This window comes from Lagopus muta, chromosome 10 (assembly GCF_023343835.1).
Source record: "Lagopus muta isolate bLagMut1 chromosome 10, bLagMut1 primary, whole genome shotgun sequence".
Lineage (NCBI taxonomy): Eukaryota > Metazoa > Chordata > Aves > Galliformes > Phasianidae > Lagopus > Lagopus muta.
The window spans coordinates 13,295,646-13,315,393 of record NC_064442.1 but is presented as its reverse complement, the minus strand read 5'-3'; the positions used below and the strand labels follow the sequence as shown (position 1 = coordinate 13,315,393).

The following is a 19,748-nucleotide window of genomic DNA, read 5'->3' as shown; positions in this document are numbered from 1 at the left end:
CTGTTCTCCGCCTGTATATAATACAGGGTGGCTGCAATGGGAAGGACAAGTCATATTCGTGTTAGAAATATCTGATTAACATTAAATTTGGGAAGGAAAGCTCTAACTGGAGGCTCTCATGCTTACAAAGGGGAGTTAAAAGATTCTTGGTTCTTGTATCACTTGCACTTTGCTGATAGAAAAAAAAAAAAAAGAGTAAATAAAAATCTGCTTTGGAAATTTTTTCCAGTTTAAGTGATCACAATCCTGAGTTTGTCTGAAATGTTAAGTTTGTAAAAATGGTGGGAAATAAACTATATGTTGAGGGAATTGAGACAGAGAAAGAGAAGAAGGGGGAATTCACCTAGGTAAAAGAGCTCAAATTCACCAAGTGTGCAGACATTGTATCTTATGTTCCTGTGTGGGTAGAATTTTATGAAGTTCATGCAAAATATTTTAGCAGTACTTAAAGATAAGGCTTTATGGCTGAAAATCCATAGAATTTGCTAACAAGAATACATGGCAACTGATATTCTAGAATGTCTGCCAGTAATCAGATGTTGGATTGTCACAGCCTGCTGAAGTACCTGTTCCTGTTCTTTCACAGAGAAAATGCATTGCATGCAGAATCCTTTGTCATGGGAAAAACCTCAGGAAGCACAATACTGCAACCTCTGCAGCCACTCTGACCTGCTGGAATTGAACTCTAATCTTCTGCATGATAGAGACGAGTACCTCTAGCAACGGAAATATAGGAAAGGTCAGTGTCCTTGTAGGTTATTGCCATAATACTGCATTAGAAGATTTTACCTGCCTACATACAAACCAAGAGCTGCAGCTTTTTGATAGGAACATACAGCTGAATTAACTTTGCGTGGTATCAATGTATCATTCTTCTTAAGTTTCAATGACTGTAACAAGGCTGCATGTTTTGCACTAGCTCAAGCGCTTTCTCATAGGAATCTAGAAACCTCCTCAAACATGCTGTCTTTGTAAAACAAATTGTAATCCTTGTAAAGGGAAGAGAAATTACTGTCCGATTTTGGCTGTAGTTATTTGTTACGATCCCTTATACCTAGACTTATCTGCCCTCTTCATGATTGTTAAGAAGTTCCTTCGTAAGAGCTGCAGTACAAGAGATTCATTTGCTATAAGAGGATAACATAAACTCCACAGAGCTTATCACAGAGTATAGCACAGAGTATTCCGTGCTGTAACGCACAAAACTGTGTATTATTGCAACCCATAAGCTTCTGTTTTACAGGGAGGATTAAAACGTTAAAGCATTTGTACTAGTGTCCCTGATATTAATTTGGCCAGACTGAATGGTGGAGATTGCTGTCACTAGAAAATGGAGCATACACAGACACAGATGAGTAAGCCCACCTACAGGAAAAAAAAAAAGAGTCCTAACCAATTTATATTAGATTAGGAATGTTCAAGCAGAAACAAAGAGACAATGATAGTATACTGCCAGTGTATCACAGAGCATATCTCAAGTACTAAATCATTTTGCTGGTCTTTCTTTCTGTAATCTGTTGTGTATGATGGTAGTTGGTTGTTGTTTTTTTACAGACAAAGTAAGTTTCTTTTAAAATTTGGGGCAAGGAAAAGGCTTGCTGCTTATCATAGGACATGGAGAGATGAACTGCTCTCTCTAAAATGAACCCTGCTGCTTGTCCTCATTCGTGAGTCATTCCACCTTCTACCCAGCTGGCACCCATCTTAGGTGGTGTTTGCTGGGTTCTGTAATCTTTTACTGGTTGTTTCCTTAAATACAGCTCCTGTGCTGTCTGGTATTTATTGTGTTGACAGAATTTTCAAAGCAACACCAAGTAGATTTCTGGTTTGCATGCACCAATTATCCTAAAAGCCAGGGATTTACACATTGTAGTAGAGGCCAAAATTTATTTTAGATATTAATCATCAAACAGCAAAATAGAAGGGAGCAAATATAAAATAATTACTAGCAAAATTCTGCAGATTCTGCTGTAGTGCAGTGGTTGTTACCACTAGATACATCTTTGTTTATACCATGAAATGCAAATGATTTAATAAGCTAACTTAAAAATTGCAGTAATAAATACCGTATCAGAGGGCAGAGGCTACTTACCAGAAACTCCACCAGACACATACACTGCTATGGTGACTGCCATTGCAAATCCAACTGATACTGTCATGGTCCCACCATGAGCTCCTCGGCTGAGGACGGCCTGCCCCACACACCCACATCCAAGTGCCTGTATTTTTAAAGAGAAATGTGAAATCTTAAGCATGACTATCAAATGTTATTGGTTAGTCTGCTGATGTCCAGGTATAGATGAAAATGTTGTCTAAGCGTTGGAAAAATTACTAGAATTTGAGATTAGTGGCATGTGTGCATGTTGTCTTTGCTGCAACTAGTATTTGCTCTTTATTTTCCTCTGTTTTGTGACTAGGAAGAACGTCTGCTAATAAGAGCCTCTCTCCAGAAAACACATTTCAACTGTAATGGTGTTACACAACTCTGAATTTCAAGCCTAAACAAGATTTCTCAGACTCTACAAGAAATCTCTGAATGGAAGAAGGAGTTATTTCTGTGGTATGTTTCAAATTTCAGATTGTAGCTGTAAGCTATGAAAAAGTTACTATGAAAGTCATGAAAAATAGTTCAAAAACTTCTGTTTAACAATGAAACTCTGGAATGAGACAGCTCTCTGGAGTTCAGAGTATGTGTTACTATCATACTGTCTTGATGTCAAATATTGCTCTGTCAAAATATGAACTGGTAGAACTTACTTAAAAAGAATAGAAATTCAGAAGAAACTTGGAACAGGTAAGATGACTGAGACAATCAAGAAACATTATGATGTTGTACTAAGGGACATGGTTTATTGCAGAAATATTGGTGATAGGTCAACAACTAGACTGGATGATCTTGGAAGTCTTTTCCAACCTTGGTGATTCTATAAGAATCAAGATACTGGACAAGAAACAGGAAAAACTAAGAGCTATTAGGGACCAAGGCAAAGGCATGTTAGGGCAAATACCTGTGAAATCAGGCAAATAAAATTTGTAGCATCATAATTCACACAGGCCTAAAAGTAAGAGATTACTTAAAGTCCTGAGATGTAATTTTTGCTTTATTTGCTGTAAATGCTGCAGATGCTGAGTGCAGGATATGTTCTAGGGAAGAGGAGAGGAGCTATGGCTGTGAAGCACAGATGAAGGTCCAGCTCTGATGAAATTGATGCTGTTCTAGCTTACATGGCAGTGAAAAAGCTTTGGGGTATTTCACTGGCTCTGCCACTTGAACAGTTAACTCATGGGGATACCTGAATAGTCCTCACTGGAGCATTCTCAACAGATTTAAACTAACTGACATTTCACACTGGTTCTTTTTAGATTGAAGTTCAGCAAAACATTTACATGTATGCTTAAAATAATCTTTACTCAATTTTCTTTAATCACTGCTTAGCTTCAAGCATGTGTTAAAGTTCTATTGAAGTCAGTGGGAAAGATTTGCAAAGGTACAAAAGGCCTTTAGGTTAAGGTAAAGTAGCTGGTCCGTGTTTCTCAGAAATAAATTTGTCTCTTTGAAAAATCTCCTTTTTAAATATATAGCTATGTAATTTGCTGCATAAATACCCAGCAGCCAATGGAAGATACCACATAATATCTGTGGTCTGAAATCTTTTGCTTCTGTGCACGTAGAACCAAACTAATAACATTTCTGGGTTGTGACTAGATTTATCTTAAGCAACCTTAATTTCTTCAATATTTAATTTGATATTTATATTTCTCTTTTTGTGGTGCATGGTAGTCTGATCTTTTACTTGATATAAAAGTATTGCATCTTAACCAGTGCAGTTGCTTGGTTAATCTTCTTGCTTCACCTTAGTGTTTTGCCATTACTGCATGTGACCCATGACTGTGTTGCAAGGCCATATGTGAGCACCTAAAATTTAGTTCTTTGAGAAAGTCTTGCTACAGTCACAAGGCGCTTCCACTTGGAAACTTGTAATGGGAAATAAAGGAATGGGAAAAATCTCTCCTGACTGTATCAATAAGATTTAGTGATTGAGGTTTAACAAGCAAGTCCTGCTAAAATAGATGCAATTTAAACAGGAAAACTCATACTTTTGTTTCCATTATTTCCCTGGAGGTTTTAACTAATTCCAAAATGTGATAGAAAAAGCTCTCAGTAAAATTACTCTCTCAACCAGCTTTGCAATGTAGACAGGGTTTGTTATAAAAGTGCCCCAAGATTGTGTCATGTGCCCAGGTGCAGTTCGTGCCTTGAGGTTATAATCATGCAAGCAAACAAAGCACTGAGTGGTGCCAAAGTATTACAGCTGTCAGGATATGTGAGGGTAGGGTGGTATTAGATAGTAGTTTATTGGACTGCATAATTGAGAGTTACAAGACATTCTAAGCTGCAGTTAACTGCTGTGCAGTGGATTGCACATGGCTATGTTAGGCATTCTCTCATTTCTATACTATAAGTATTGTGTACTTCACAACTCAAATGTTAAACACAAATGCATATACAGGGATAAAAACAAAATATAAAACATTTCAGTTGTTCACAGTTGAAACTGCATGTTTTTTAAAAACTTTGTATGAAACAATTCCACACATCATATGTTTATAGGTTGAATGGGTATGGAAATAATGGATATGCTGGAATTTAGAAAGTTTAAGATTAGGGTACAGGGGGAGAGGAATTAGAATTAGCACGCTCTAGCTTTCATTTTCCAAGCTTCTCAATGGGAGTATTCCATGAAAACATTATCTCTTGCTGTAATGACTACGAAAAAAGAGGAGTATGGAAGATGGATATAGAAAAGGATAATGGACATTAACCATATCTATGTATATGAACTACAAATGCATGTGAAGAGGGAAGGAAATAATGGCATGGCTTTTGTTTCCCTTCCCTAATTACCGCAACTGAAGAGGATCATGCAGAAACAGCTGTGTAGTCTTATTGCGTAACAAATACTGCCCTGCACTTTATAGGGAAATATGCAATTGCACATGCTCTATTTTTGTGCTATCCAGTCTCAGAAAATGGAATCTGCAAACAAGAAGGCATACAAGCCAGCCTGTACACAGCTGCACTGGTTTCTTGCTCAGTGTATGTTGGTAAATGACTTCCTGCTCATGTCTGACGAATGAGCACTATTGCAGGCACAGTCAGCATGTGCCCATTTGGGGATGAGAAAACTGGGAACTGAACCTGCAAATCTGAACCAAGTCACAGCAGTACTTTATCTGTTGTCATTATAAGGACGAGAGAAAAAAAACATTCCTCCTGCAACTAGGTTGACATAACTGGACTATCACCTAATCGTGTAATTACATGAGCAGCAATTTAATACCCTGTGAATCTCTGCTTGGCTGAGTTAAGACCAACTAGATCATCAAGTTACCAGTAAATATTCTGAGTTTCTAGGCCAAGCTTAGCCATAAATGCACCACAAAAATCCATCAACTGAAGCACATAGATTCAAAGGGAGTTTAATTTAGAGTAGGATACAGTCTGTTATCTTTGTTTTACCTTGTCTGTGTTACCAGGTTTCATCTTTCCAGTTGTCTGTTTCCCGATCTTAAATTTACTGAAGTAGTTTCAGTTCTGATTTTTTATTATCACAAAGCAGTGAGATTACTGCCATAAGAAGCATGTCTGGGTGTGAAATAGCTGTCTGCACGCTCTCTGCCAAAAAAAAGTTGCTTCATGGACATTAGATCTTTGTCTTGGGTAAGAAGCTAATGTTAGGAAAGGGAAACAACTGGCCTCTTGTGAGTATAATGTCCTGTTATTCTCTGGCAGCTTGGAGAACTTAATCCCGCTCAGCAGCGTGAAGATCACTATGCCTCCATCTGTGTTATTTGCAGGATTTTTGCTAATGTGTGTAACAGCATTTTTCAGTGTAAATAGTATTTCCTGCCATATATGTATCTAGAATTTTAGAGAATTACATTTTCTACTCTGTTTGTAAAGCCTTAAACATCTTAAAGCACAATGCTTATATTAAAAAGATCCCTTCTTATTTAACAGATCTAGTGGTAGTGTGTATTCATAGCAAAATACTCTTAGTGTATCAGTATAGAGGCAGCCAAGACTCCTGCTTTTTATCACCGTGGAGAACAATGATGTGTGTGTTTTATCTTGTACTTCACCAGCTGCCAAGCTGGGGGGAGTTACACTCCTTCAGTGGGATACCACAGATGTCTGTGCAGGCAGAGCAGGGCCTCGGTGGCACCACAGCTGATGATGCTCTACTAGAACACAAGAATTCAGTGTGATACAGGGAATCCAGAGTCATTATTTTTTTAGATCGTATTTTAATTATTAGCTGTGCATTTTCAATATTAGAGAACAATTTCAGAATTTATGTTTTGGTCAGTTTTCAAGAAAGAGTTGTACTTAAACAGCTCCAGCTGATTATGAAGAATCTCCAAGGATCCCTCCACCACTTCACAGTGTTCTGTAAGGATGCCTTTGTTCGGGGAAGGGAGTAACCCTGCCCTTTCCCACGCCACACTCCCACCTATGTTCTCCCACTGTTCCCCAGTCAGGCATTTCCTGCTAGTCAGCAGCTTGGCTGCTCCCCTTTTCCAGCCCAGATAAGAGGGCGTCAGGCTGGATCCTGTCACACGGGCTGTGCAGCTGCACAGTGCTGCAAAGGGGACAGGCACTCAGGTGCCATGCAGTGTGTTGGGCTAAAGCTGTGTGCTTGCTGTGAGCATCCTTCTGTTATCCCAAAGTTACCTGTTCTGAGCGATATTGTGGGGACACTTGAGGACATGAGAGCAAGCCCTGGCATTTCATCTCTACAGGAAACTTCTCTGGCTTCTCTATGCAACCAGTGCTACATCCCTTGCAGCAGGGACATGGGAGTGGGCTTAGAGAAGTGGTTGCATTTGTCCTTTGCTACAGGTAGTGATCTTTCTGCCATGAGAACATTAAAGGATTGTTTGTGCTTTTTTTGTAGCCTTATGCAGCTTTTTCCTCCAGTTAATATTTCTATAGGTGATCAATTTGGGTGTTGCATATGAAACTAGTGCCTAAAATTTTCAGCTAGAAGTGTGATTACTAAAGTGATGGTGTTCTCCTAAAGGTCTCTAATGTGGAGTGTATTCTAGAATGTACTTTCATTTCCAGTATCTTTCTTCACAAATGGATTCCACTTTAGAATTTATCTGTTTTCAGAAAAATTCATTTCATAATGTGATTTATAATGGATTAGGAAATCTTCATGTACTGAATCATGTTTCCTCTGTGCATTATACACGACCTTGATTCAGACTGGGCTTCCAAGCATTCTTTCGGTAGGGATAACAATGCCAGCAGTAACAAAAGCAAAGATATGGTAGATCTACTAAAACTCAGGGCATGAGCTCTGCAGGATTCCTAGTCAGTGAAAACTCCTGTTCTTCCAGGAAAGAGTGATCTTCATCTAATTTCTTGTGTAATACTTGTCATCACTGGTTAAATCAGATAGTACTTCAGATGTTTAAGGCAAAATAAAATAGAGCTTAGTAGTTGAGTAATTTTTGAAAATACATGGCTCTTATTCTATCATTCATTACATATTTTGGTGGGAACACAAAGATTTCTGTAAATTACAATATAATCATTTTGGAGTAATAAAAAAACACTATATCTGTTCCGATGGTCTCCTGGGACACAACCAACATCCTCTTGGGTTCAAATGGGTTTCCCTTTATGTTTTGAGACTTACTATCTAATTAAATATAGCTTTGTAAAAAAAATTCTACCATTTAGTTAATTAAATAGCATAGACATAAGCCTTAAAATGATTGCCATTTTAAAACTTTTTTTAAATGATAGAAAACGTTACTTACATGGAGACATGGATGTAAATTTAATAAGGCTTTGGATGAAATGCGTACATAAAGCTTTTAAAACAAAGATTTGGTTTAAATTGCTCTTAGGGAAAAATACTGTGAAAATAAAGCACAGGCTATGCTGTGTTGTATAAATTGATGCTTTTAAATTTTTATTACTGCTTTTCACATGCAGTAAGAGACAAATAAAAGCTTAAAATCACTTAGAAAGCAGAGGTCTGCATTCTCTTGTATTTTATTATGATTAATATTGCACTCTTCATTCTGAAATGCTACAATGCTTTTCTCTCTTAAATTATACAGGGTAACTGGTTTGAGTCAATTTCTTCAGAGAAGATTGGTTTTATTTTCTTACTAAGTTGTAGAAATTCAAGTGAGAAAGGAAATGAAATATTTCATATTTAGATGCAAACTTCCAAGAGTGACACATGGCCCCTTACAAAGGGCCAGGAAGAAAAGATTGGGCAAGGGAAGTAGAAGCTTCATAAGATAGTGTGCATTCAGGTGCTGCTGCCCTCCCTAGTTACTCTTTTATTCTTGAGCTGAGAGGTGTTATTCTGCTTTTCTTCCTTCCTACACCAGCCCACACAATTAAAATTTCTCTAAATTAAAACTAAATATGCTTAGTCTCTGTAATGGTCCTTGGTGAATGGCTGAAGCATACATTGAGAAAGGAATTTGAAATGTAAGAGTACATATATAATTCATTTAATTCTTTCCTTTGGGTGCAGAAACGGGTAGCTGGCGCTTTGCTGTGCCCTCCTGTTTACGAGTAATGAGAGATTTGATATGTTGGTATGTTTTCTTTCTCTTTTCTGTTGAGGAAGACAAACAAGCTATATCTGGGGCTGATTAGGAAACCTTCTAGGATGGATTAGAAGGAGCTAAGTCAAGTTCTGCCGTTAAACCATGAGCTGGAGAGCTTACTAGAATGTATTTTTAGCCAGAGTGGCTCATTGATCTGAAGTGTTAAGATCACAAATGTATAAACATAGTTAATGGCATGAAAGCATTTATTGTCCCTTCTGTTATTCATCTGCTTATGACAGTTATTACTTTAATTACTATTATTTTAATTTGGCCAAAACTCTGAAAGAACAGCTTGTAAATTTGTGTCAGTAAAACCTAAACTCATGTTTTGCACTCTCAGTTGAATCATTGAAGGAATGCAAGTCTTCTGTGAGGCTAAGGAGAGAGTGTCCACTTCAAGTCTGTAAGTGCACACTTTCTGGGACAAAATGCACATACGGAAAAAGGCCTTGGAAAATTAAGTTCAGCTTACTGGAACCACTTGGTTGAACATGACCTGACTCATGTGTTGGGGCTGATGTAGCAAAGATGAAGGTAATTCTCATCTAAAACTTTCTTGTAATACAGAACATCTGAGTCACCTGAAAGTCTAAAATGTCATTTGCTGGAAAAAACAACCACAATTTTTGCACTTCGGTTTGTATTCAAAAAACAAAAGATTTCCTGTGACTTTTTAGAATTATTTGCTGAAACGAACATTTCAGGGTAAAAGAACTGTTGGGTAACCTTATTTTCAGATCCTTCATGCTTCCATTTATCTGAATTAAAGACTGACTTCAGGGAGATTTAAGTAGGAGAAAAAAGTTATTTGATAATAAGATTATAGAAATGTTAGCACTGTACAGGAGCTTTACAAGTGTTTACATTGAGACAAGCTGAGAATCTTTGTTAGACTTCTGTTGGCAGTACTGATTTAATGGAGTTGCAAACAAGTGGAAGAGTTTGTACATAAAATTTAATTTCTTCAAAATACAGGCAACTGCTACATTTACAGAAACAGAAGGGACTTGAATTTGGGATGACAAGGAAAGGAAGCATCTCATTCCTGTAAAGAGAGCAGTTTTGGTCTGGAAGTGCAGGATTAAATTCTGTGACATTAGATTCATGAATGACTTCTGTTCTTTAGTGGCTCTACCATAGTACTGCTGCTGGAGAGCCTTATGTATGGAAATGCATAAGAACCAGCTTTCAGAGTACAGCCATGGCTAATACCTATTATATAACATATAAAATATATAAGTAATGTATGTAAAATACATACAAATTGGTTGAGTGGCATATTACTATAGCAGTTGTAAATATGTTTGAATAACTTATTTGTCTACCTTTGGAAGACAAGTTAGGTTCTTTGCCTAGCAGGTAATTGCACAAAATTCTGTACTCCTGGAAAGCCAATGCTAATCTCTAGTTAGCTGTCAGAGACTACTACTAAGTTGTTTTACGCCTTAAACAAAACTTGCTGTAAGCAATTTCATTTTACGCAAAGTCTCTGTTTCATCCAAAAAAAAGCCAAATCAAAACCAAACAAAGAATATAACTTTGTGTAAAATTTATAAGTAGCAATTTTGTATAAAATGCTAATGTAAGGACTAACCAATGCAAAGCTACGTAGATGCATCTGCTTTCATCTAATAACATAGGAGTGTTCTAATGCGTGTTTGGAGGAATGGATATGTATTACTGTACAGTACTGTAATGAATGTGTGCTGGAATCTGGCTCCACAAAGAAAGATGTGGAACAGTTGCTTAACTTCTAATCTTCTAGACAGCAAATCCATGAAATGTCATACTTAGAGATTTTTCAGACAAGACTAAACTCCCCAACAAAGCAGAAATGATAACTTACATAATGAAGTGGTCAGAATATGAAAACAAGACAAACAAGATTTTGATGAGCGAAAGATAAATAGCTTTTCTTCTCATTAGTTGGACTGCTTGCTGTGAGGGTGTCATGCGCTCAGTTCACGCGCATGCTGATGCATTGCAGCCTCTGTGCACACCAACGTTTGCTTCAGTGGGAGTTTTGCGAAAGGCCCTGCCTCCACCTGGGGAGTGGGCTTTGGGATAAGGAAGGAAACCTCCTCCCTGCTAGCGGCGTTCTGTGTACCTGTTTAGTGAGGCCATGCACACTGCAAAGTGTGAGAACATTCATTCTGCTTTCCACTGAGCATTGCAGCAACAACTCAAGATGATGTCTTAATTTGATCACACAGTCATATTCACTTAATTGACTATTAGAGAAGCAATAGATGGGATAGGTCTGCAGATATGCTGCTTACTTGTCTTTACGTGCTAAATGGAAGCCTGTGTTTTGTTTCAGCAGGAATATGTACGCTGCTCTGGACTCAGGAGATACTGATCCAGTGCAGCTCTGTTCTGGGAAACTGTGTCTAGTAAGATGCTCTTCAGAGTAAAAATGAAATACAAACTACGTTAGGTCAGTAGTAGCTAGTAAAAAAAGCCACATGGCCCATTTGGCTTCTCTTTTTGAAAATGTTACAATTCAGATATAATCAATGGCACAAGTCAGAATAAATCCCATTTTGTTTGAGAGCAATGCAGCCAAGTCCCAAGGGGAAAATATGGAGCAAAACATGATTAAAAGCAGAGGGGCAGTTGGATAGGTGAATTTCAGGCAGACTCACTGCGAATTCACATAAAACGTCTATCTGATACGGTGTGGCTTCTTAACTTTTGTGCTGATTAATGTCCAGCTGTGCTCTACCACAGTAACCTACAGGAGCCCCAAGAGGAAATGTACTGAACCAGGAGACATACTGGAAAATGAAAACCTCCCCAGACAGCTTTTTTTCAAGAGAGGCCTCGGGAGTAGCTCCAGCCTACAGAAGGATGATGCTTTGTCAGAGGCTGGGAAATGTGTGTATGCTCTGGCTTCTTCATCCACTACAGCATGAAAGAACTGCTGTTCTCTCACCTTAGGGTTCCGCTGCACAGGGGTAGGATGGAGGGACCAGTCCCAGTGGTTAATTCCAAACACACTGTATAAAAACTACATTACTCAGTATGCACTTCATAGAAACCATTTTTCTGTTCAAATATTTGTTGAAAACTTTATAGGTGGATTGTGTATTTTTTTGTGAACATTGATTTCAATTCAAATTAAAAAGAAACTTTGCAGGTTGGCCTCTTACCACAAGAGATACTAAGACAAATGCAAGGCATGGGCAGGAGCTTACTAATAATATGTAAACATAGACCCCCAGCCTAATGCACTTTCCTCTTTGTCTGTACTACAAGTGTAACTTTGTTGTATTAGAACTGCATCACTGTAAGTGATGGTGGGTTTTTTTTGTTTGTTTTTGTTTTTTGCTTCTTTTTTTTTTTAATAGCAACCACGTATGAGGTCAAGCACAACATTTTCTCAGCTTGATGGACTATCTTAAAGTGAATATGATATAGTTCAAGACGGTAACTAAAAGCTCAGTGTAACCAAAACCACATGCAATTTGCATTTGGTTATGGAGTGAAAAATATAAGTTTTTTGCTGCCTTCTTGTCTGAGAATGTAACTGGAGAAGTTGTGCTGCACCTTGGGGAATAATTCACAGCCTGATACTGAAAGAAATACTGTTCCCCCGGAAGAATAGGTTGAAGAGTAAAGTAGCCTAATCACCAATGAGATTACCCAGCCAGGCAATAACTGCAGCTGCTTGAATACTTCTATAAAGAAAGTAACTTCCATATTCCTGCAGTTCAGTTTGTTTACTGAACCCTGAGAAAGCCTGAAATCAGGTGCTTTGGTAAGGAGGGAGGGGCTGGCAGCAGCTATGCCCCATTACCAAGATATGCTGTGCAGCAAAAGCAAATCAGTTTGGAAGACCAGACTATGAACATGTCTGTGGGGATTGCTTAGGAGCATCTCTGGTCTGATCCAGTGGATTGAGCATCCATTAACAGCCAGCACATTTTCTGTGCTCCTGGAGCTCTTCTTCCACCTCCGTTTCATCTGAAAAGAATTCACTTTCCGTACTCTGAGAACTGTGCTGTAAGGCAAGCAGCAGTGTATTAAGCAGAGATGACCAGGAGATGTTATCCAAGTGGTAATAGGCATGGACTTTTTCAAGGCTTGTCTCAAATCTGTTCAGTTCTGCAGGTGGAGCCCTTTGTGCCTCCAGGGAAAGGCTTGGTTTTTGCCTGATGAGTGATTTCATCTGCAAAATGTCCTACAATTAATCCTACAGATTTTACACTGTACAATTTGGAAAATAATATTGCAAGACTGGAGAGTTACCCAAGATGGCAACTTAAGCTCTTAATAGTACATGATATGTGATGTTCGCTAGAAGAAAGGGAAACCGGTAGTCTGGGGGATAAAATTTCAGCCAGCTGACTTCCAGGGGTGCTGGGATGTTCACAGCTTTAGGTACCATCAGTTAACACTTCTAGACAAAACCTATGGGTAATGGAAGAGCTCCTCTCTGCCCTGAATCCTGGTGCAGGTGCTTCCCACTGGCTGTAAGATACAGGGCAGAGGCACAGAATGGCTTTCAGGGAAGAGCCCAATCAGTTGTGCTGTAGACCATGAGCAGTCATCTTGCTTTCACTTTGAAACAGGATTAAAGCATAGTGATAGTACAGAGAAAGAAAGCTGTTGCTTATTTTGCGTACGTTAAGTGTTTGTCAAGGATTTCTGCCTCCTAACTTAACAGGGCCCCCTTTCATTAGATCTAATTTCAGTTAAAAAGTTTAATATTTGTCTGCTCTTAAAGTTGCTTACTAGCTGACAGAGTCTAATAGCAATAAATAGCAGCAGAAAAGTCCATTTCTTCCCAATAAACTTTGTACTTCTGCTAACTAGCACAGTCTAAAAATAAATCGGGGTATCTGAGCACTTGGAAAGCTGTAGTTAAGTCCATGTCAGGCTCTTTTCTGCTTTAAGCTAAGGTTAAAACTAGAAAGACTAAAACAGAATTGAAAAAATTCACCAAGATTATCAACAACATTCTTGAAGATTCACTTTCTACTGTATTCATTCGATGAATATCATACAAAATGGACTCTGGGTTTCCATTTCCTTCTACTCTTCTGCAGCAGGACATTAAGTAATAGCATTTGCGATTTAATCTGCACTTTAATGCATTTTCCTCACTTGCTTAATTGTATTAATGGACAGGGGAGTATGATCTTGTAGCGAGGACAGAGGACTGGAAGTCAGGTGATCTTGGTTATATTCAGAGTTCTGCAACAGGCTTCCTGTGCAGTCTGCTCTAATCAGGTTTGCTAATATATAAAATTAAGATAATGACATTTCCCTTCCTTACCAGGGTGTTGTGACACTTAATTCATTAATGTTTGTAAAGTGCTTTGTGCTCCTTGCTTCTAAATGTGCTCCTTACTGTAATGTCTTATGGAGGGTATTAAATTTGAGAATAATGTTACTTTAGTGCCTCTGCCCTTCAATTGGCTGAAGTGTACTAAAGACCATTATTTTCATGTATTTTATGAGCTACTGGAATTTTTTAGATGGCTTACTTGAAATTTAGCTAATATAGTTCCAGTTATAAAACATACTATGTCAGTCCTATGCCTTATTTTTAATTTTTTGTCTTTTCACTATGATGAAATATTTAGCAATAAACAAGACTGTCTTGCCAGACTAAAGGGAGGGAGAAAGAGTTTGGCATAAGTATTCTATTTGCTTGACTTCCAGCTCTGTTGCTGAGACTGCTCTCTACCCTGGTAAATCACCAGACAGCTCTGTGTCTCAGTACAAAATGCACAAAAACTTGAGCAAGAAATGAAGTTTAAAAAAAAATTAGGGATGTGAAAATGTGGAGCTGTGCTATTTATGTAATACTGTAACAGCCTACATAACCAAGCAAATGTATAATTTATGTAATACAATTGAAAACGAAACAAAAAATAGTTCATTAACAAAATCTCTAAAGATTCGGCAGCGCAACTTGATAAGCTCAGTACAAGTCACATGGATCAGTCTCTGTGAGCACAGGAAAACAACAGCTAAAATAATCTTCTAAACGTGCAGTCCAGTCGGGCTGTTAAAGCAAATGGAAATTGTACATAGAAGTGAAAGTAGAATAAAATGCAGAGTTAAAAAATGCAGGAGTATTGCTAATGTTCACTGCTTCTGAACCTTTTAGAACGTGGTTGTTCACTCAAATTCTGCTCCTTTAAAAATCAAATGTTTATCAGACAGTTAGTTGTAATACCTAAAACTATGAGTGTTTAACAGCCAGTTTTACATCAGGTGAAGAAAGGAGTTAGAAACTTACCATAAACAGGAGCAATTCATTCAAGACTGTGCAGTGTTTGTCAGGCAGTAACCACGCTGCTGGTATAGTACAAGGAAAAAGCATACAAAAGTCTCCTCATGAGCATTGTCCAACATTAAATTAGTAAGAAGGAAGGAAAGCAGCTGACACTTACTATCAGTATAAAAGTTCCCAGGAATTCTGAAAGGGCTTCTTTAACCAAGCTGTTCTTCAAGGCAAATTTCTCCTTTAAACTCCTTTTGTTTTTCCGGCTCATTTTGGCTTCTTCTATTGCTCTGGTGCCCTGGCTACAAATACACACAAAATTTGCTCTGTAATCGTCCCTGCTTCAGCTGAACTTTGACACTTTTACTTATACATTGAAATATGAGATTTCATCCTGTACAGCCAGTGAAATCATCTGACTGCAGGCATTGACAGAACAAACGCAACATGCCCTAACAATTCATCATGAGTTTTCCATCCTGTGCCTTCTCTGAGCATGTTTCTATTTATACTGGCGAGATAATACCAGGAGGTTTACAAGCAGAACTTTTCTTTTTTCTTACAGAACTGATTAATCATTACCTTTCTGGCTATGTTGCTTCTTTTTTTTTCTAGTAAAAATGGATAAAATGTTGTTCCTGTTGCCCTGATCAAAAGGAAATGCGAAAAGAGAAACCACAAAGTAAGGAACCAAAATATGGATAGAAATTTCACTCTGACCTAGTTTGTGATTTAAGCCATACTGCTGGCTGTCTGAAACCTTTTCAAGGGGAAGTTGTAAAGGAAAATAAATGCTTGTGAGGACGCTGTGCTCTACTCAGTAAAGAACAGCTCCTATCTTGTAGTTCTGAGGGATTTCAGTGGCTAATGAGGAGTCTTACCTTGGTCGTATGTTGAATTTGTACAGTCACACACAATACTCTTTTTGGACTAAATGCTTTGCTGTCTGGTGCCATGCCCTATTTACAAAAGAGTGACAAGGCAGAATAAATTAGGAACACTTAATGAAATCTGCTTTGGTCCAGTGGCTCTCTATAATGCAGAATAGGCAAACGAGGCACTGAGAATGACTCTATGTTCCCAATATATTTGGCTTAAAAGTGCATAGGTGCTATAATACGAAGCATTATCACATTATTGGCCATTATCTTAAGAGCTGAAGTTGCTGAATATTTCAAAGGCCTGGGCTTCCTGGAGAAAAATATTGCGCTCTTAACCTCTTAAGCATCTTGGGTGATTTTATCAAACATGATACTGACTTGACCGGCTTCTGGTTGATTTACAAATATTTTCTGCCGTTTGATGTCACACTAAGAGCTTATCCCAGTTAAGTTATTTTAGCATCTGCTACAGATGTTCATTTCCTTGGTTTGTATCAGTCATCTTCCTTTTTTTTACTTTGTTGGCTACTGTGTTTAGTTCTGTCAGTACTATTGTCTGCTGTGAATAGAACAAAGACTCATGAGACTGGGCAAATGAGACATTTCTACAATTTCTCTGGTGCTCTTCTTTCCCTCAAGGCTGGACTTGATGCATGTTTATCCCTTAACCACCCACTTTACACCCACTATCCAATTGTAATCCTTAAGCATTTTTGCATGCCCTTTTACTATCTCTGAATCTGCATTCAAATACCATTTCACCATTAGCAGATTCAGAAAATGCTGACCTGTGGAGAGCCACATAGGTGACAAGCTGTGAGGCGTCTGCATTTGTCCTGGTGCTGTATGAGCCAGGTGAGCACCTGTGTGGCAGCAGGCAGGCATGGGTGCAGAGGTTTAGCCTACAGTGCAGGTCTGCACTCGCACAGAGACAGCTGGAGTTGCCTCTGGAAAGCCACTGAAAACAGCTTATGTACTGCAGTTTGAACATCTTTGTGCTGTATCACTGCAAAGCAAAGATATAATTCAGAACCTTAATTATCACATATATTAAAGTATATGTTCATTATGGCTTTTAAAATTATGGATATGGTAGAGCTGAGGGAGGATCTTGAGGAGGCCATCCATTAATGGAGGAATGAGATAATCCACTTCCTCACTTCCAGGAAAATGGGAAATAAATACATTTATGAAAGCAATTTTTAGTTGCTTGCCTGTAAAAGTTCATTCTTCTGGGCAGATGCAAGTCTCCCTCTCAACATAGTGTGAAGCTACTTCTTAGTTTAGTCTCACAACAGGTGTGAGTGTATTGACTCTCTTCTTTCATCTAATTATACCGAAATAACGTCAGTGATAGACACAGAAACTCCTAAGTGGGGAGTGGGAGAACCAGGTTCCCAACATAACTATGCATCATTTTCATTTCCTTTCTTCAGATTTTCTTCAATACTTTGACAAATATTTTAAGGAGTGCTTTGAAAAGAATGTAGAGGTGATAACAACAACCTTTTCCAATCCCTTCACTGGACAAATCCTGCATGAGATTATGAAAAGCTATGGAGTGTAGAAGAAGCACTCAAGGTAGTGAACTCCGTACCTGAAAAGCTGAAAGAATTTTTTGCCTTAAGAACCAAAATGTAGGTTTAGGAAGCTGTCCTAAAATGAATTCTGAGTAGGACAGGCTTTAAGAGAAACTGATAAGTTAAACAGTAACTATTTGTGCTGGTGCTGTGCAGAATTTCTCCCAAGAGATTGAAATGTTTGACTACTCAAGCACTGCTGCCAGTGGATTGTTTTATGTCTGAATCCAGTCCTAGTACCAGAAAGATGGAACATAGAAAATGTACAACTAAACCATTAGTGTCTCAAAAGAGGATTCCAGGGGTGATCACAGGACCTACAAAAATGTCAGTCTGACTTCTAAGCTAGGAAAATTAGATAAACTGTAGGGAAAAATTAAGTCAATAGGCAGATAAAGCTAATAGTCCGTAGGAGCATCAAATGGTTTCTGCTAAGGGAGGTTGCACCTCACAAGTCTGTTGGCATTTTTAAAAGATGTCAAATAGCATGTTGATGTTATTGCTTGTGGTTGAGCGTGGGTCCTTAGGTCACAAAATTGAAACCCTTGGGACCCACACCCCCAAGTCAATCTCAGCTAAACTATTTCTTCTTTCACCTGGATTCAAGCAGAGTAGGAATTCTAACAGCATGTATAATCTAACCATTATTATGAGTAATCTTCACTCCTACAGAAATAGCAAAGCCAGAATAATACACATAGCTCCCACAGTTTAAGTCCCATGGGTAACAGTCTATAGTGTACTGAATTTTAAATAGTACATTATTCAGAGTATCACATAAATTGTTATTACTGATGTAATAAAACCTAAGCCAACACAGCTGGAGAGACCAGGACTATAAATATAACACATATATTTTTTGAATTGTAATAATATGGGTCAAATTATTTTTAAGTCTAAATCCGCTGATTGTAGTTGAATTGGACAAAGTCTGAATGCACACATCTGCTGTAATTCATGCTGCCGCACAAATGCCTTTGCCGAATTTATATTTATGTTTTCCTACAGAAACTGCTGCATGGTACTTAAAGGACATTCTCTGTTTTATTTATTGATCTTGCTGCTGGGAAACCGAAAAAGAATTAGGAAGATTTGACCGTGCTACAATTCAGCATTCTGATGGTTTTTAGAACACCAAAAAGCAAACAAACAAACAAAAAAACCCGGCACATCTTAAGTTCTTGTGCTTTCTGATCATCTTCTGTCCTTGCTGTAGCCTTGATGAGAAGTGACCACCTGTAGTGTGCAGCTCAGCCTTGGAGGGAGGGGTAGTGCACATGGTGACCCTTCCAGAATTTCTTCATTCTTTATTCTCTGTTTCTGTGATCTCAGCATCCAGATAAAACATTTCAGTCCAGATCATGAATGTGATTTCAAAAAGGTACTGTGTGTGTTTCAAACTTTCTGCCAATAATGCCTCAAGCCTCGTTCAAAGCTTACTGAAATCCACTGTTGCTGACATTGGTCTCAGTGAGAAGTGAATTAGACTTCCTCTAAAGCAGAACCCAAAACTTTTCTTTGTTTTTGATGGGCTAGGAGCACCAGCAGGCCTCAGTGTATTACTGATGTATTATATGTATATGTATTACACATGCTGCTGTATAATCAATGATAATATCTTTTAAAAGTTTTACAGACTATGTATAAAAGGCCCCAAGAGTTTCCAAGTTGGTTGAATCTTTGTAATAGCTGTGTAATGCAGCACTGCACTGAGGGGTCTTGCTGGCACAGTGGGGAACAGATAACATTCCACACTGAAGGGCTCTGGGACAGAACTGTCAGTGCTGGCGAAATGCAGAAGTGTTGGGGAAATGCTGTACAGATGGTTATGTGCACCAGCATTATCTGCTGCACTACACTATGCTCCCTTCTAAATGTGCTGGATATAGTTTTACTATAAGCTTCTCTGGTAGGTGACAGTATGGGCAGCTGTAACTTTATGAATGCATCTGGAAAAAGACTATTTAAGTACAAAAAGAATTTTGCTTTTAGAGAATGAATTAATTCAGTATAGGAAAATGCTTTGTTAAAACCAATTCCCTATTCGTTTTTTCTTCACGTTCCCTTTTTTGGAACAGTTGATGTATGTGACAAGTAAGTGCAAAGGAAGATGATTGACAGCATGTTCTTTCTAAAGTAACTTTTTTCACATCCCATTTCTTTATTAAAAAAAAACCTCAAAATCCAGATCAAAGCTTTAAATTCAGATTTGCTATTACGAACAAAAGATGTCTTGTAAATATAGCCATGCAACATGAAGAAAAGCTCAAAGTACATCCTATGGGCTTTGCAGTGATCTAAACACTGTATTTTCCTAACCAGAATGGTGTACGTAAAGCCTTTTATCTTTCTACAGGGCACACACTTCACATAGCAAAAGGCATTCTGTGTCTATTTACGGCT

General features: G+C 38.2%; 2 protein-coding genes and 1 long non-coding RNA gene across 4 annotated transcripts in view; 1 reads left to right on the top strand and 2 right to left on the bottom strand.

Annotated features, from left to right (window-relative positions):
• AQP9 (aquaporin 9) overlaps window positions 1-15,413 on the bottom strand; it is a 27,576-nt gene extending 12,163 nt beyond the window's left edge. The window contains exons 1-3 of one of the 2 annotated variants that reach the window (XM_048955790.1): window positions 15,054-15,167; window positions 14,900-14,958; window positions 2,093-2,219 (exon numbers count right to left, since the gene is read on the bottom strand). In XM_048955790.1, coding sequence (XP_048811747.1) covers window positions 2,093-2,219; window positions 14,900-14,902 — 130 coding nt within the window. In that variant the 5' untranslated portion in view covers window positions 14,903-14,958; window positions 15,054-15,167. Of the gene's footprint in view, window positions 1-2,092; window positions 2,220-14,899; window positions 14,959-15,053 lie in introns of both variants that reach the window. The other variant, XM_048955789.1, reaches the window with a different exon arrangement.
• LIPC (lipase C, hepatic type) overlaps window positions 1-19,748 on the bottom strand; it is a 160,350-nt gene that overhangs the window by 103,795 nt on the left and 36,807 nt on the right. The gene's annotated exons all lie outside the window — the stretch shown is intronic.
• Window positions 13,838-19,748, top strand: LOC125698007 (uncharacterized). Its single transcript, XR_007379039.1, has 3 exons — window positions 13,838-13,881; window positions 15,500-15,566; window positions 19,702-19,748. It is a non-coding gene; the product is annotated as an uncharacterized LOC125698007 (long non-coding RNA).